Source organism: Petromyzon marinus, unplaced genomic scaffold, assembly GCF_048934315.1.
Source record: "Petromyzon marinus isolate PM22_M1 ecotype Great Lakes invasive population unplaced genomic scaffold, UKy_Petmar_22M1.pri1.0 PM_G_Scaffold_7, whole genome shotgun sequence".
NCBI classification, from domain to species: domain Eukaryota; kingdom Metazoa; phylum Chordata; class Hyperoartia; order Petromyzontiformes; family Petromyzontidae; genus Petromyzon; species Petromyzon marinus.
Window position 1 is genome coordinate 2,900,203 of NW_027423024.1, and position 14,862 is coordinate 2,915,064.

The window sequence follows — 14,862 nt, forward strand, 5'->3', positions numbered from 1 at the left end:
TCAAAATGTTTAGCGTACTTCCCGACATGCAACAAACTTTAAATTTGCCATGTGGGTACTTTCCAGACTGTACACCGTGCAAACATTATAAAAATACACTTTTAGCTTCTATTTTAGGGGGGGAGGGGATCTCAATAATGCATTTATTTTTTGCACGGCAAGTGAGCTGTGACATCAAATCTGTCACGTGACCCGCGCACGTGGAAGCGTAACGCATTGTAGTGTAGCGGTTAGCGTTGTCTGTGTGTGTCTGTGTGTGTGTCTGTGTGTGTCTGTGTGTGTCTGTGTGTGTGTCTGTGTGTGTGTGTGTCTGTGTCTGTGTGTGTCTGTGTGTCTGTGTGTGGCTGTGTGTGTGTCTGTGTGTGTCTGTGTGTGGGGGGGGGAGCGGTAGTGTAGTGGTTAGCGCTACGCTGCGCTACGAACCCGGCGACCCGAGTTCGATTCCCGCTCACGGCCACCACCGGTGATGATTATTTCAACCGGTCCTGGGCCTCCCCTAGGTCGACTCAGCCTCAAACGTGTAAATGTTGTGGTGTGAACATCGGGAGACAAAGGCGGCCGGACGTGGTGAATCCAAGTCCCGGGCGAAGCCGGGTAGTTAAAGCTCGTGCTGTTATATTCACAATCAGATGTTTTTTATTTCGACTCGAGGAAAATCGGTGAAATCGGAAGCCAACGATAGGCCCCAGTTGTGGGCCCTTCTTAACCTGGTAACAAAATAATATTCTTAATCAGTGATGTCCTCACCTAAGCGTGTGAGACGAGACGGACGCACAAGACTCTAGTCTCCCTTTGCTGTACATCACTCACAGAGCACCACAGCGCCCCCCCCCCACCCACCAGATCCACAACAGCGTTCGCCCCGCAAGACTAAGGCAGCTTCTCCCTGCCTCAGCTGGACCATCAACAACGGCAACATTTGTGTCAACAACAGCAGCAACAGCTAACTTGGCGCCTTTATCATTACGTCTTCAGCACGGCAGCAGCAGCACGGAACAACTTCAGGGCATGACTCAGTCGCAACTCGCGTTTAAAATCGTCACGCAAGACGGCTCTCCGCGAGACGTCGCGGGCACACGGCGAGTTACTTTTTTCCCCGAATAAAACTCGGGACAACGTGAATGCGTGGAAACGAGAAACGATGTCGGAACGCAACGGGGCATCGCAAATCGTAAAGATTTTTGCGAGAGCGAGAAAGAAAAGCTTCCTTCTAGACGTCGCCGCCGCGCGCCAACGACGGCACCAGCGCGAGCAGAAGCGCCGTGGGCCAAGCGGCACCGGGGCAGCAAGACGCCTTGCTGGTGGCGGACGCCCGCCCCGCTGACGTCGTCACCACTGACGTCGTCGCCGCTGCTGATGACGCCATCGCCGCTGCAAAGGGGCAAGCGGAGAAACGAGACGTCAGTCGCCATCGCTACGATGAGAGCGATGTACGAGTACCGGGGGGGCCTCCTACAACCCTCCGCCTCCTCCTCCATTTCCACCACCACCAACAACACCAACACCACCAACACCACCAACACCAACACCACCACCAACATCACCACCAACACCACCACCAACATCACCACCAACACCACCAACATCACCACCAACACCACCAACACCACCACCAACATCACCACCAACATCACCACCAACACCACCACCAACACCACCAACACCCCACCACCACCAACACCACCACCAACACCACCAACACCAACACCACCAACACCAACACCACCAACACCACTAACACCACCACCGCCACCACCTCCTAGGGGATGGAAGATTTGTTGGAGGTTGTTGGTAGTTGAGACTGAAACCTCTTCCTCACTTGTTCACTCAGCCACTCACCCACCCACCCAATCACTCATTCAGAGAGACGATCCATCACACTACGTTTAAAACTATTTGGTAAATTAAAACGCCGACTGTCACATCATCGACGTCAGGTGCCCGATTGTAACTCCTCTGCGGTGAGCGGTGGACCACCACCACCACCACCACCGCCACCCGCGTGTCAACAACGCTCTTTGCCAAAACAGCAAACCCCTGCCCAGAGTTGCGATGCTGAGAATCGTTTTATTGTCAAAGCGTTATTTTATCTCCGTTTGACCGCAAATTGGTTGACTGCCCTCGATGTGTGCACCTCCATGAGTCCATGGGAGCCTTTAACATTTAAGTCTATGGGAGCCTTTAACATAGAAGTCTATGGGAGCCTTTAACATTGAAGTCTATGGGAGCCTTTAACATTGAAGTCTATGGGAGACTTTAACATTGAAGTCTATGGGAGCCTTTAACATTGAAGTCTATGGGAGCCTTTAACAGTGAAGTCTATGGGAGCCTTTAACATTGAAGTCTATGGGAGCCTTTAACATTGAAGTCTATGGGAGCCTTTAACATTGAAGTCTATGGAAGCCTTTAACATTGAAGTCTACGGGAGCCTTTAACATTGAAGTCTACGGGAGCCTTTAACATTGAAGTCTACGGGAGCCTTTAACATTGAAGTCTACGGGAGCCTTTAACATTGAAGTCTGTGGGAGCCTTTAACATTGAAGTCTGTGGGAGCCTTTAACATTGAAGTCTATGAGAGCCTGTAACATTGAAGTCTATGGGAGCCTTTAACATTGAAGTCTATGGGAGTCTTTAACATTGAAGTCTATGGGAGCCTTTAACATTGAAGTCTATGGGAGCCTTTAACATTGAATCCAAGCATGAATGGAGCAAGCACTTGGGAACCCGAGCAGCCAATGGAGATTCACGGGGTGGCCAGAAACCAAGTTTTTTTAAAACCCAGGACTTTCCGCGCCGCCGATCTCATTGGGCTGACCACGGCCATTTGCATCGTCAGGGTGGTCAGACGATCCAAGCCGCCGCCCTCCCGCGTACCTGGCGAGGTAGCTAACAGCTCGTCGTCGTCATCCTCGCCATCGTCAGCACCGCCGTCACGGCCGCTACCGGCGTTGGGGGCCGATGGCGAGGACGTAGAGGCCTCCTTGCCATCGTCCTGGCCCTCCTCCTCGTCCTCCTCCTTCTCGTCCTCCTCCTCGTCCTCCTCCTCGTCTCCCTCCTCGTCCTCCTCCTCGTCCTCCTCGTCCTCCTCCTCGTCCTCCTCCTCACCGCCCGGCGCCACTGTGGGGGTGGTTGTGGGGGTGATGGTGGTGGTAGTTAATGGTGGCGGTGGCGGGTGTAGCGGTCTACACCGCGCTACACCGCGCTACGAACCCTGCGAACCCGAGTTCGATTCCCGCTCACGGCCACCAACACGCGGTGACGATTATCTGAACCGGTCTTGGGCCTCCCCTAGGTCGACTCGGCCTCAAACGAGCACCCGGCGCGGTGTGTGGCGAACATCGCCAGCACCGGGGAGACAAAGGCGGTCGGGCGTGGCGCCGGCCACCCGCCCCCTCGTGCGCCGTGCCGGCCTTCACAGGCGCCGCTCGCTAACGGCGCTCGCCCCCGCGGCCTGTTGAGGCTACACGGCGGAGGATCTTCGTCTTCGACGGCGGCGGTTAATGGCTCGGCGCCGGATCGGAGAGGGATTCCGGCCGGCGGGTTTGTTGCCGGCGGCGACTTTGCTCACCTTCAACGGAGAGGTGCGCCCGCAGCTGGTCTGTGTTGAGGTTGTTGGTGGCGAAGCAGGTGTAAGTGTCCGTGTCCTCGCGCCGCAAGTCCAGGATGCGAAGGGTGCCGTTCTCGAAGATCTGGAAGCGCTCGCCCTCAACATTCAAGCTCCGGTAGTTCCTGAACCTGGCGGTGCGCGGGAAGGCGTGGGGGGCGTGGGGGGCGTGGGGGGCGTGAACCGTTGCGGTTTGACGGCGATGCCGTCGGGGGATTTGAGATCCGGGGTCGGCGGCTTCGGGAGACGCGGAGGCGAACGTCCCGCGGGACGTTGGAGCGGCGAGGTTCACGCGGCCCTCCGCCGCGTTGAGTGCCCCTCTCACTCTCTTGCTCTGAGCCACGTCCGCGTGGCGGCCATCGCCACGCGGACGTGTGGCGATGGCCGCCACCCAACCCCACCCCCGCGCGCGCGAAATTATAAATGTTAGCCTATGGGAGCCTTTAACATTGAAGTCTATGGGAGTCTTTAACATTGAAGTCTATGGGAGTCTTTAACATTGAAGTCTATGGGAGTGTTCTATGTTGAACTTCTTTCGCTCCGTACGTGGCCAGCCATGCAAACCCGCTGGCGGCATTCACAAAACAGACTCAACCCCCGTACCTCTGATTAGCACGGTTGGCCACGTAGGGTGCGAAAGAAGTTCAGGGCACGTACAGCCCTCGCGACAGGGAGCGTCGAAGCGCGATGACGGTGTGCCGAATGAACGAGGAGCCTCTTCGTCGTCAGGGCTGTCGTTTGCGACATGGCCGGGTAGCTTCTGAAAAACAGCTGCACGGCTCGGTGGGCATCAGGCGGTGAAATAAACAAAAAGAGTCTCCAGCGAGCGGAGAGCGAGAGGAGAGGCGGAGAGGGACGGACGCTCAGGCGCAGCGTTCGGTCTCACCACAGGATGGTGGCGGGCGGCCACACCGAGCACTCCATGTACACCGCCTCTCCCTCTCTCGCCCTGTACATCCTGTCTGGCTCCGTCAGCATCGACGGGGGGCTGGCTGTGTGAGGCGGTGGTGGGGGGGGCAGAGACAGCGAGCGGGCAGAGGTCGCTCCCGAGGGTGGGGGGGGGGGTCGCTCCGGGCCGAGCAAGTACTTGCAGTGCTGCACCTTAACAAACTGCGTACTCAACTGGGCCCTGTACGTGTGTGTGTGTGATGTCGCAACCGTGCACCTTTCCGTCGTGTGTCCGGAGGTTGCTGCTTTGCTGCATACACCTGATGTGAGCTTCTTTGGTACCGTACGTGGCCAGAGATGATAACCGCAGCTGCGGGCGAAAATACAGCAGAGTGTTAGTAGGGTCTCTGTGTGAGTAGTGTGTGGGTCTCTGTGTGAGTAGTGTGTGTCTCTGTGTGAGTAGTGTGTGGGTCTCTCTGTGTGAGTAGTCTGTGGGTCTCTCTGTGAGTAGTGTGTGGGTCTCTCTGTGAGTAGTCTGTGGGTCTCTATGTGAGTAGTGTGTGGGTCTCTGTGTGAGTAGTGTGTGGGTCTCTCTGTGTGAGTAGTGTGTGGGTCTCTGTGTGAGTAGTGTGTGGGTCTCTGTGTGAGTAGTGTGTGGGTCTCTCTGTGTGAGTAGTGTGTGGGTCTCTCTGTGAGTAGTGTCTGGGTCTCTATGTGAGTAGTGTGTGGGTCTCTGTGTGAGTAGTGTGTGGGTCTCTGTGTGAGTAGTGTCTGGGTCTCTATGTGAGTAGTGTGTGGGTCTCTGTGTGAGTAGTGTGTGGGTCTCTCTGTGTGAGTAGTGTGTGGGTCTCTCTGTGAGTAGTGTCTGGGTCTCTATGTGAACAGTGTGTGGGTCTCTGTGTGAGTAGTGTATGGGTCTCTGTGTGAGTAGTGTGTGGGTCTCTCTGTGTGAGCAGTGTGTGGGTCTCTGTGTGAGTAGTGTGTGGGTCTCTGTGTGAGTAGTCTGTGGATCTCTGTGTGAGTAGTGTATTGGGTCTCTGTGTGAGTAGTGTGTGGGTCTCTCTGTGTGAGTAGTGTGTGGGTCTCTGTGTGAGTAGTGTGTGGGTCTCTGTGTGTGAGTAGTGTGTGGGTCTCTGAGTGAGTAGTGTGTGAGTCTCTGTGTGAGTAGTCTGTGTGTCTCTGTGTGAGTAGTCTGTGTGTCTCTGTGTGTGGGACCCAGACACTACTCACTCAGAGACCCACACACTACTCACACAGAGACCCACAGACTACTCACTCAGAGACCCACACACTACTCACAGAGAGACCCACATACTACTCACACAGAGACCCACACACTACTCACACAGATACCCACACACTACTCACACAGAGACCCACACACTACTCAAACAGATACCCACAAGTGTTTCGAGTACTCGGCCCCGCTTGAACGTCGAAGTGCTTCGTTGAAGCTATCATTTGCAAGAGCCGGGGTGCTTCTGAAAAAAAAAGAGCCACGAAGCTCAGTGGGCATTGCCTGGTGAAGTCAAAAGAGTCGAGTTTAGTCGATGGCCTTTAGTGGGAGTAGCGTTGAGAGGGGGCATCGTCTCAAGTGGGGTAGCGGCACTGTTTGCTACTCACGGTCAAGGGGCAGGGCGAAGGGGTTGTGACGGTCGCCCAGCACAACGACCAGCAAGGCCACTAAACGGGTGGTGGTGTGGAAAGTCTCCATGGTGGGGGGGGGGGTGACAGATGGTCGGCCTGGCGGCTTCCTTCACTTGGCTAGGAGGGGTGAAGGGGAGGGAGTAGGAGGAGCAGTGGGAATGATATTTATTTAGACTGCAAGAGGAGGAATCCAAAGCGCTATGAAGCTCTTTTTTCACAGATGTCCAGCTGTGGCGCTGGGTCAGAAACATGACAACAAACACAAAACAAAAACACGGCGTGAGTGCAGAGTTACAGGAAGAGTAAAACAAATCACTTTAAAAAAATATATATACTAATAAAACTAACCAATGTTTAATCTTGCCACGCGAAGCACACCACCGTGCTACATAGCTCTTTTTAAGAAGAGACATTGGCCCATAAACGGTGGGCTGATATCAAGTGGACATTTAGGGCAAAATACTCTAAACGCGTGGCGTTTCTGAATGTGGAGGGGAAAAAACCGGAGGACTCTGGGAGAGAAATCCACGCGGCCGCGGGGCGCGAGAAACGTCAACTCCAAAGATAGAGCAGGGAATGTCAGGGTCGGTATCAAACCCCACGACCTCCTGTACACCAGGTGACAACCATGCCGGGTTAAAGACCTCCTCCTTCACAATGGGACAATTGGAGTCATGCCTAAGGCTCCCTCACTGATGGACACGTTCCTCCTGTGTTGAGCAAAATGTTTAGGTTCTCATCGTTTCGCAGAGGCTGCATTTTTTGCCACCGCAGAAAACGAACGTTGGGGGAAACGCCTCCTCGCATCGGACTCTTTGTTTTTTTTGCTAAAGTCACGTAGGTAAAAAAAAATCTATAAAATAAATAAATGAAAAAAACAACTCAATTAAAATCACGACGTTTCGGAGGCAGCAGCACAAGCTTCCGTCTTGAGGTGGAAACCGTCACGGCAAAATTGCTGCATCAGGTGAAGAGAACTCTAAGACACCCGAGATTGTATACAGGTTAAGGGGGGGGGGAGATAAGAAGGGCCGTGGGGGGGGGCTAAGTTAAGCCGCCTTCTGTTATGCTGCAGGGGGTTGGGGGGGACGGAGAGATGGCCGTGTGCAGGTTGAAGAGCGTTACACACATGAACCAGAGGCAGGGGGCAGTAGTTAAGCTGACAAACTGGTTGCCTTGCAGAGCATACTGCTGTAAACTATAAGGCTGCTAAAGTTTAACTTGGGTTTAACTTTATTTTTTTTACCTCTGCGGCTTTACCGAAAAAAATCCAAAGAGTATGAATCCTTGCACATCACGAAAGCTTCAAATCTAGCGCCTCACATCGTGTTAGTTTGGCACCGATGTTCGTGCTGATGTTTTAAACTAGATCAATAAAACAACATTGATTACAGCCCCAGCTCAGGTTTTTTTTCCCATCAATGAAACACCCCCTGAAGTGAGAGCACCTTCCAGGATATAAACCAACACTGCCGCACGTCTGTCCAAGAGCTGTGTAATAAAAACAATTGAGTTGAAAAAAATGTCAAGCTGACAGGGAAAGGGGCTCCTGGCAACTGTGACCGCCAGCCAGGTCGATGTATTGGTAATGAGAATGTGCAATTTGTTTTATCCTTGGAAACACGGACTATGAATAAAACGAGATATTCTTAACTCTTTCGGTAAAGTCACATTGAAGGGAAACAATAAAATAATAAAATATATAAAACAATAAAAATTCTCACGACGTTTCGACCATAACACAAACGGTCGTCATCAGGTTGAAACGTCATGAGAATTTTTATTGTTTTATATATATTTTATTGTTTCCCTTCAACGTGACTTTACCGAAAGAGCTAAGAATATGAATTACCGCAGTTACGAAAGCTTCAAATCAAAATTTAAAACGAGATACTCGCAGAGTTTATGCTTCTGAATGTGCACTTGTTCAAGCGATTCACTCGGGTCTAAGAGGCAGACGCACGGTAAATTATTGGGCGCACTTTGTAAGCTCCTAAGGTAGACAAAGCGAGCTTGAACACGACGCGCTCGAGTGAAGTCTTTGAGCGACGCATCACCACATTGACACGCGTGCATCGCAAACAATTCAAGTTTAAAACACGCAGCAAAGATTCGTTACAAAAGCCTAGCGGCAGCCTTCAGGCATCCTTTGGAAGCTTGCTAACCCACAACATAACCTAGAGACCATCTTCCAGGTCTCTATGGAGACCATCGCATGACAGCGGCATCTGTAGCCGGCCAAAGTGCCGCCTCGGCCGGCTGGGCAATCTAGCCAAGACCGGTGACACTCCCGGAATAGGCCTCAACACGGCACTCACCAGCGCAACGCTGCGTAGGTGTCTGGGGGGGGGTCTTGAGCTATATCCTCCTTCGTGGTGAGGTTACAAACAAAGCAATGTCCTCGTGTGGTCGTGGTGGAGGAGGAGATTCGACGTTCCGTGCCTCGAATCACGGGCAGGCGACTCGGCGGGGCTGTTATCACGTGAGGCCTTAGCAGGGCGCTTTTATAAATCGTAGTGCGGATAGGCGAACACGCAGTGCGAGCGAGGCTCAGATTCTGTAGAATTGATAAACACTGCCCATAGACTCATCACTGCCCATAGACTCAACACTGCCCATAGACTCAGCACTGCCCATATACTCAACACTGCCCATAGACTCAACACTGCACCATAGACTCAACACTGCACCATAATAGACTCAGCACTGCCCATAGACTCAACACTGCCCGTAGACTCAACACTGCCCGTAGACTCAACATTGCCCATATACTCAACACTGCACCATAGACTCAACACTGCCCGTAGACTCAACTCTGCCCATAGACTCAACACTGTCCATAGACTCAACACTGCCCATAGACTCAACACTGCCCCATAGACTCACCACTGTGATCTCTACATTTGGGTCAAACTTAACATCTCTTAATGTTCGACGGCTTGTGCACCAGATCTTATTTATTCACGATGTACTTACAAAAAATTCCGCAGACTACCTACTGGATTTCCTCTCTGTTTCAAAGAACAAATTTGACCTCAGGTCTTCGCTCATTTACCAGCTTCACATTCCCTATTGCCGTACAAAAACTGGAGGAAGGGCCTTTGCTATTCATGACCCCAGGGTCTGGAATGCTATTGCCAATAAACTGCAACTTGAATCACTACCTATGAGATCTTCACTCAAAACTGCTCTAGAGGAGTTGTACACCCCTAGCTGCCACTGCTATTCAGTGGCCTAAAATATGGCTCTAGATTTTGGTGTTATAATTTATTCATGTAGTTTATTGTAAAAAATTCGGTCACACTCCCTATGATCACTGTTACATTGCATTTATGGCTTTTATTTTGGTGATTTCGAAAAGTTTTTTTGGTTTAGGCCATGTTAATGTTTATTGTAGTACGGAGTTAGACTGATGGCCTTAATCTTAGTTATCTACATAATGACACCTTGCCGATATTAACTATGTTAACCTATTTGTATTTTTTTTATTTTTAAATTATATCTTAAAGCTATTTTATATTCGATATTTATTAAATTTTATATACTTTAGCCCCTTGGTGTTATACTTTTAACCCTTATTATTATAGTAAGACTTGTTTAAAACTTATTTAAGATTTTAGATTCCTATATGTTGAATGTATGCACCATCCTGCCAAAGTAAATTCCGTGTCGGTGTGAACTTTCATGGCGAATAAAACCCTTTCTGATTCTGATTCTATTGTGGTTGTTGTTATTTGACTTGCATCCCACTGGGGTTTTTGCACACAGAGTTGGTGTACGGTGCTATTTCAGGAATATTTTGATATTTTTTTCCTGTATTTTCTGTTTGCACAGTCACATAATCATTTTAAGATGTTTTCTTGTTCATGTTTTTTGTTTGTTGCGGTTGCACCCGATTCAAGAGCCGAATGGCTCACAGGGCTATACCAAACAAATGAACAAATGAACTAAAATGAACTAATATCGAAAGGCACATTAACATAATTTATTCATACTCTAATTTATTTATTTACGGAGAAGCTCATTGTAGGAGGGGCGTGTCCCGTTCCCCGGAAGTGACGTCATGTCACCTGCTGCAGGAAGCTATCGCTTCCTGCACTGAAATCCGAGGTGAGAAATTCTCATTGCGATTGTGGTTGTTGTGGTGGTGGTTATGGTGGTTGTTGTTGTTTACCAAGGTAGAGCCTCGCTCTCTCTCGTAGGGATGTCAACTGAGTAGCAGCGAGCATTGGAATCGATGTCCAGGTTGGAACTTTACAACGCGGGGCCTAGCCACGCGGGGCCTTGCCTCCTGCCCTCGCCTGATGGCATTCACTTTAATTATCTCGCTTAAGTTTAATTTGTCTTCACCCGGCTCGCCACTTTGTAACTTTGTTTTATTGTCAATATTCACGCAGTTTTTATTTTTTTCACCAGGCCAAGCCCGCTTGAGCTGCTATACCGCTCTTGTCATCAGAAGCGACCTGCCCACAACAACACAAGGTGAGGCTTTGTCAACGTGTGTGAATGTTTTGACTTAAAACTTTGGTGACTGTAGGAATTAATATTCTTGGTTCTTTCGGTAAAGTCACGTAGATAGAAAATAAAATGAAAATAACAAAAAAATGTAAATAAAGCAAAAAAACTCACGTCGTTTTGATCGCAACACAAGTGGTCTTTATATAATGTAATTATATTATCTGTTATTGTTATTTTCTATCTACGTAACTTTACTGAAAGAAACAAGAATACGTGTGTCAATGTCTATCGGTCAAAGACGCTAAACAGAGTGACACAAACTCCAAATATACAGCAGGCGTCAGGGTCGGGATCGAACCCACGACTTCCTGTATACCAGGTGAGGTAGTTAACATCTCACCACAGAGAGAGACACGCAAACTCCAGTTAGCCTCGGCTGTGTTCGTTGATCCTCAATTAATTACTTGGTGCAGTGAGGAAGCATTCATGCCAAGCAGATGAAGGTGGCCAGGCGTGATTCTAGACACGCCACCGCCTGTTTACCCAGTGACAGTGTACAGTTTGTGTTTGCAGTAACGTCTATTAACTCTGTTGAACACGGAGGTTATATCATAACAATAGTTTACTTTTGTTTTCCTCTGGAACTCTTTATACGAATGGAAACAGGAAGTTAACACAGCACGCACATGCAGCTGAAGTCGGAACTGTTCATCCCAGCATTCAAGGAGATCTGAGCCTGGATTCACACCTCTAAGTTGCGATTGAACATTGATTTATGAATTAATTTATGAATTAACACAGATAGTATTGTTTTCAACACCCTTTGCTATGTCAGCTGAATTTAGCGCTCATAAATATTCCTTTTGTAGCCAGACAGCCGAAATTGTGTGCTCGGAGTTTTGGGTGAACATTAATTTTGAAGATACGAGGGCTTCCAGGCATGTTTATAACCATTTGCCCTCTCATTGTGTGCCATAACAGCCCTGTGATTAATTTGGGAAAGTTTTTACTACATCATGAATATATGAATATAAACGTGTAAGTCACATGTGACTATATATGCATTCCTCTGTGCCTCGATACTGACGTGTAGATGGTGTGGATATTATTTTTTTCTGTCTGCAGCTGACACTTCCTCTGACGCTTCCTCCGCAGAATTGGTCTGATGGAGTAAATGCAGTCAGCGCAGCTCGGTAGGACAAGGCTCCAATGCGACTGGTGTGCATACAGCACGGATCGGACTGGAGATGTGACACGGCACCAGAGAACTCACACAGGAGAGAAACCCTTCAAATGTACTGTGTGTAACAAGGCATTTGCATGGCCATCAGTTTTTCAGAACCACCAGAGAACACACACAGGAGAGAAACCCTTCAGGTGCAGTGTGTGTGGGAAGGCGTTTTCACAGTCATCTCCTCTTGTAACACACCAGAGAACACACACGGGAGAGAAACCCTTCAGGTGCAGTGTGTGTGGGAAGACATTTTCAGATTCATCTACTCTTAAAAAACACCAGAGAACACACACAGGAGAGAAACCCTTCAAGTGCAGTGTGTGTGGGAATGCATTTTCATGGTCATCTCGTCTTAAAACACACCAGAGAACACACATGGGAGAGAAACCCTTCAAGTGCACTGTGTGTGGGAAGGCATTTCCAGATTCATATAATCTTCAAAGACACCAGAAAACACACACGGGAGAGAAACCCTTTAAGTGCAGTGTTTGTAGGAAGGCATTTTCACAGTCATCTGCTCTTAAAAAACACCAGAGAACACACACGGGAGAGAAACCCTTCAAGTGCAGTGTGTATGGGAAGCCATTTTCACAGTCATCTGCTCTTAAAGCACACCAGAGAACACACGGGAGAGAAACCCTTCACGTGCACTGTGTGTGGGAAGGCATTTTCACAGTCATCTGCTCTTAAAAAACACCAGAGAACACACACGGGAGAGAAACCCTTCAAGTGCAGTGTTTGCGGGAAGGCATTTGCACATTCATCAAATCTTCAAGTACACCAGAGAACACAGAAGCATCAGAAGATCCACAAGGAGTGGCGTCTGAAATCAGCTTGTGAAAGTCAAAGTGCCGCAATGAGCCCATCCCTCATGAAACACGAACCGGAAGAAAATCCCAGCTTGGACACTTTTGAAGGTATCGAGGTGAAATATGAAGAGGTGAAGGTGAAATATGAAGAGGTGATGGTGAAATGTGAAGAGGTGATGGTGAAGGTAAAATGTGAAGGTGAAGATTCAACTCCAAAATGGGACCTTCACATCGTGAAGCAGGAGGAGAATTCTGACTGTGAGGCAGAGTGAGGCAACTCCCAGCAGTTTGTGGAAGTGGAGGTGTGGGTGGACTTCCTCCGAGACAATACAAAGTCAAGTGGAGACCCAGTAGATGTGTAAGCCAGAGACGATGTCGCTCCAATAGATGCACCTTTGTCACAGGCCTTTAATGACAAGAACGTGAAGTTGAACACTTTGTGGGCCCATGGGTTGGGTAGATCTGTAACCAGGAGCGAGAGACAATAAGCTCCCAAGCATTCACTATGTTATAACAATTGCATTTACACGGTGCTTCCTTTATCGCCTCAGCAACTCAAAGTTTCGTGTCGTACCTCGTCTGAAACACTCGAAGAGCATCCCCAAGTAGCAGCTGCCCCTGTGTGGCACAAGGTGGTGGCCCTGCACCGGCCTGCATGTGGACAAGAGCCTGTCAGTAGGGGGCGATGATTGATGCGTCATCTCAGTTGTGTTGTTTGTAGGTAATCTTGATTCTAAGCTGTCGTGACTGCAGGAATCCACACTCTTGAGTTATTTCGGTAAAGTCACCACGTGGGTAGAAACATAACAGATCACGGCGTTTAGATCACAACACAAGCAATCGTCATCACGTGGGCCAACCACAGCAAGAGAAACTGCTGAAGTAGTAGGCGCCTACTCCAGCAGTTTCTTCTTATTGCTGCTGTGCTTGTCCCACCTGATGACGATTGCTTGTGTTGCCATCGAAACGCCATGATCTATTATTTGTAGCGTAATGTTTAGAATTTGATACATTTTGACCCAGACGCCAGCATGCAACGGCCTACTCGTTTTGAATGACGCAACAATAGTACAGTGTACATACACTGTTAAGCAGACGGTGCGTATTTGTAAATAACTTCTTGTTAATACGATGTAACGTGATGCAGTCAATTTCGCTGCAGTAATTCAATGTTGTTGATATGCCCGTCAATCATTTAGAATTAATACTTGTCTGATTGTGCGCGTACATGTAACATTTTGTCTGAGGGTCACACATTGAATAAGTGATGTTAGGACAAAGTGTGTGTGTGTGTGTGTTTGGAAGTAACCTGTACAGAGAACTTGGGTGAGACCCGTTGTTCTTGTGATACAGATCAAAGGGTACTTTTGTGTTTCACGAAGCGTCTGCCTCTGGAGCAATTCATTGTCTTTGAAATAGGGAGCACGCTCGAATCATTCATCAGTTACAAGGCATACCACTTGAAAGTTACACGTATAGGAGGAGGTACATTCTCTACAACACGAATTCTAGTTTTGTCTTACGTGTTGACATACGATTTTGTCTAACTAGGACTAGAAATGCACCTTGCTGATTGACGTCTGGATGTTCGTACCTATCGGTTGAAGCAAACCCCACTTCTGTTGTTGAGACGCTGTGCACCGATAAGGGTCCAACACGTTGACGGCCTTCAGGCCAGGAAAGTCACAACATTTGCACACTAAGGACGCATTCACCCAAGTACCCCATGCTCCGTTTTGAAGTTTTAAAATGAAACATCTTTGAATTGTGTTGTGTTTTGAATTAGATGATTTTATTTACTCATTAAAAGCTTGTATCAATTTACATCTGGAAGACTTCATTGAAAAGTACATTTCGTGTGAATTTTCTCTCGTCATTAAGTAGATGGCCTTGCCGGGGGTTTGGTTCAATGTGGACACAAACAGGGTACATACACAGTGTATACACACAGTGACACAGTGTACACACACACAGTGTACACACTCAGTGACACACAGTGACTCAGTGACACAACAACAACCGCCATTCGCCACTAAGTGGCGGTGACGTCACCACGACGCTTGTGCCAGGCACAGTGACACACAGTGACACACACATCTCTTAAAACACACCAGAGAATACACACGGGAGAGAAACCCTTCAAGTGCAGTGTTTGTGGGAAGACATTTTCACGGTCATCTGTTCTTAAAAGCACCAGAGAACACACACGGGAGAGAAACCCT

The 14,862-nt window shown here is 48.9% G+C and overlaps 1 protein-coding gene and 1 long non-coding RNA gene across 5 annotated transcripts; one reads left to right on the plus strand and one right to left on the minus strand.

The window, feature by feature from the left end:
* Window positions 1-613: 613 nt before the first annotated feature.
* Window positions 614-8,666, minus strand: LOC142920199 (uncharacterized). Of its 4 annotated transcripts, XM_076062673.1 has the most exons (8): window positions 8,458-8,666; window positions 6,116-6,256; window positions 5,896-5,973; window positions 4,770-4,862; window positions 4,491-4,596; window positions 3,569-3,735; window positions 2,875-3,117; window positions 614-1,371 (listed from the first exon to the last, which is right to left on the minus strand). In XM_076062673.1, the coding sequence occupies exons 2-8, from the start codon at window positions 6,204-6,206 to the stop codon at window positions 1,211-1,213; spliced, it is 939 nt and encodes a 312-aa protein (XP_075918788.1). In that variant the 5' UTR covers window positions 6,207-6,256; window positions 8,458-8,666; the 3' UTR covers window positions 614-1,210. The 4 variants fall into 4 exon arrangements, with proteins under 4 accessions (XP_075918788.1, XP_075918790.1, XP_075918789.1 ...); XM_076062675.1 differs by lacking the exon at window positions 6,116-6,256; XM_076062674.1 differs by lacking the exon at window positions 5,896-5,973.
* A 1,499-nt stretch (window positions 8,667-10,165) lies between these two features.
* LOC142920200 (uncharacterized) lies at window positions 10,166-14,464 on the plus strand. The gene is made up of 3 exons (XR_012938696.1): window positions 10,166-10,249; window positions 10,556-10,621; window positions 11,753-14,464. It is a non-coding gene; the product is annotated as an uncharacterized LOC142920200 (long non-coding RNA).
* Window positions 14,465-14,862: the final 398 nt, after the last annotated feature.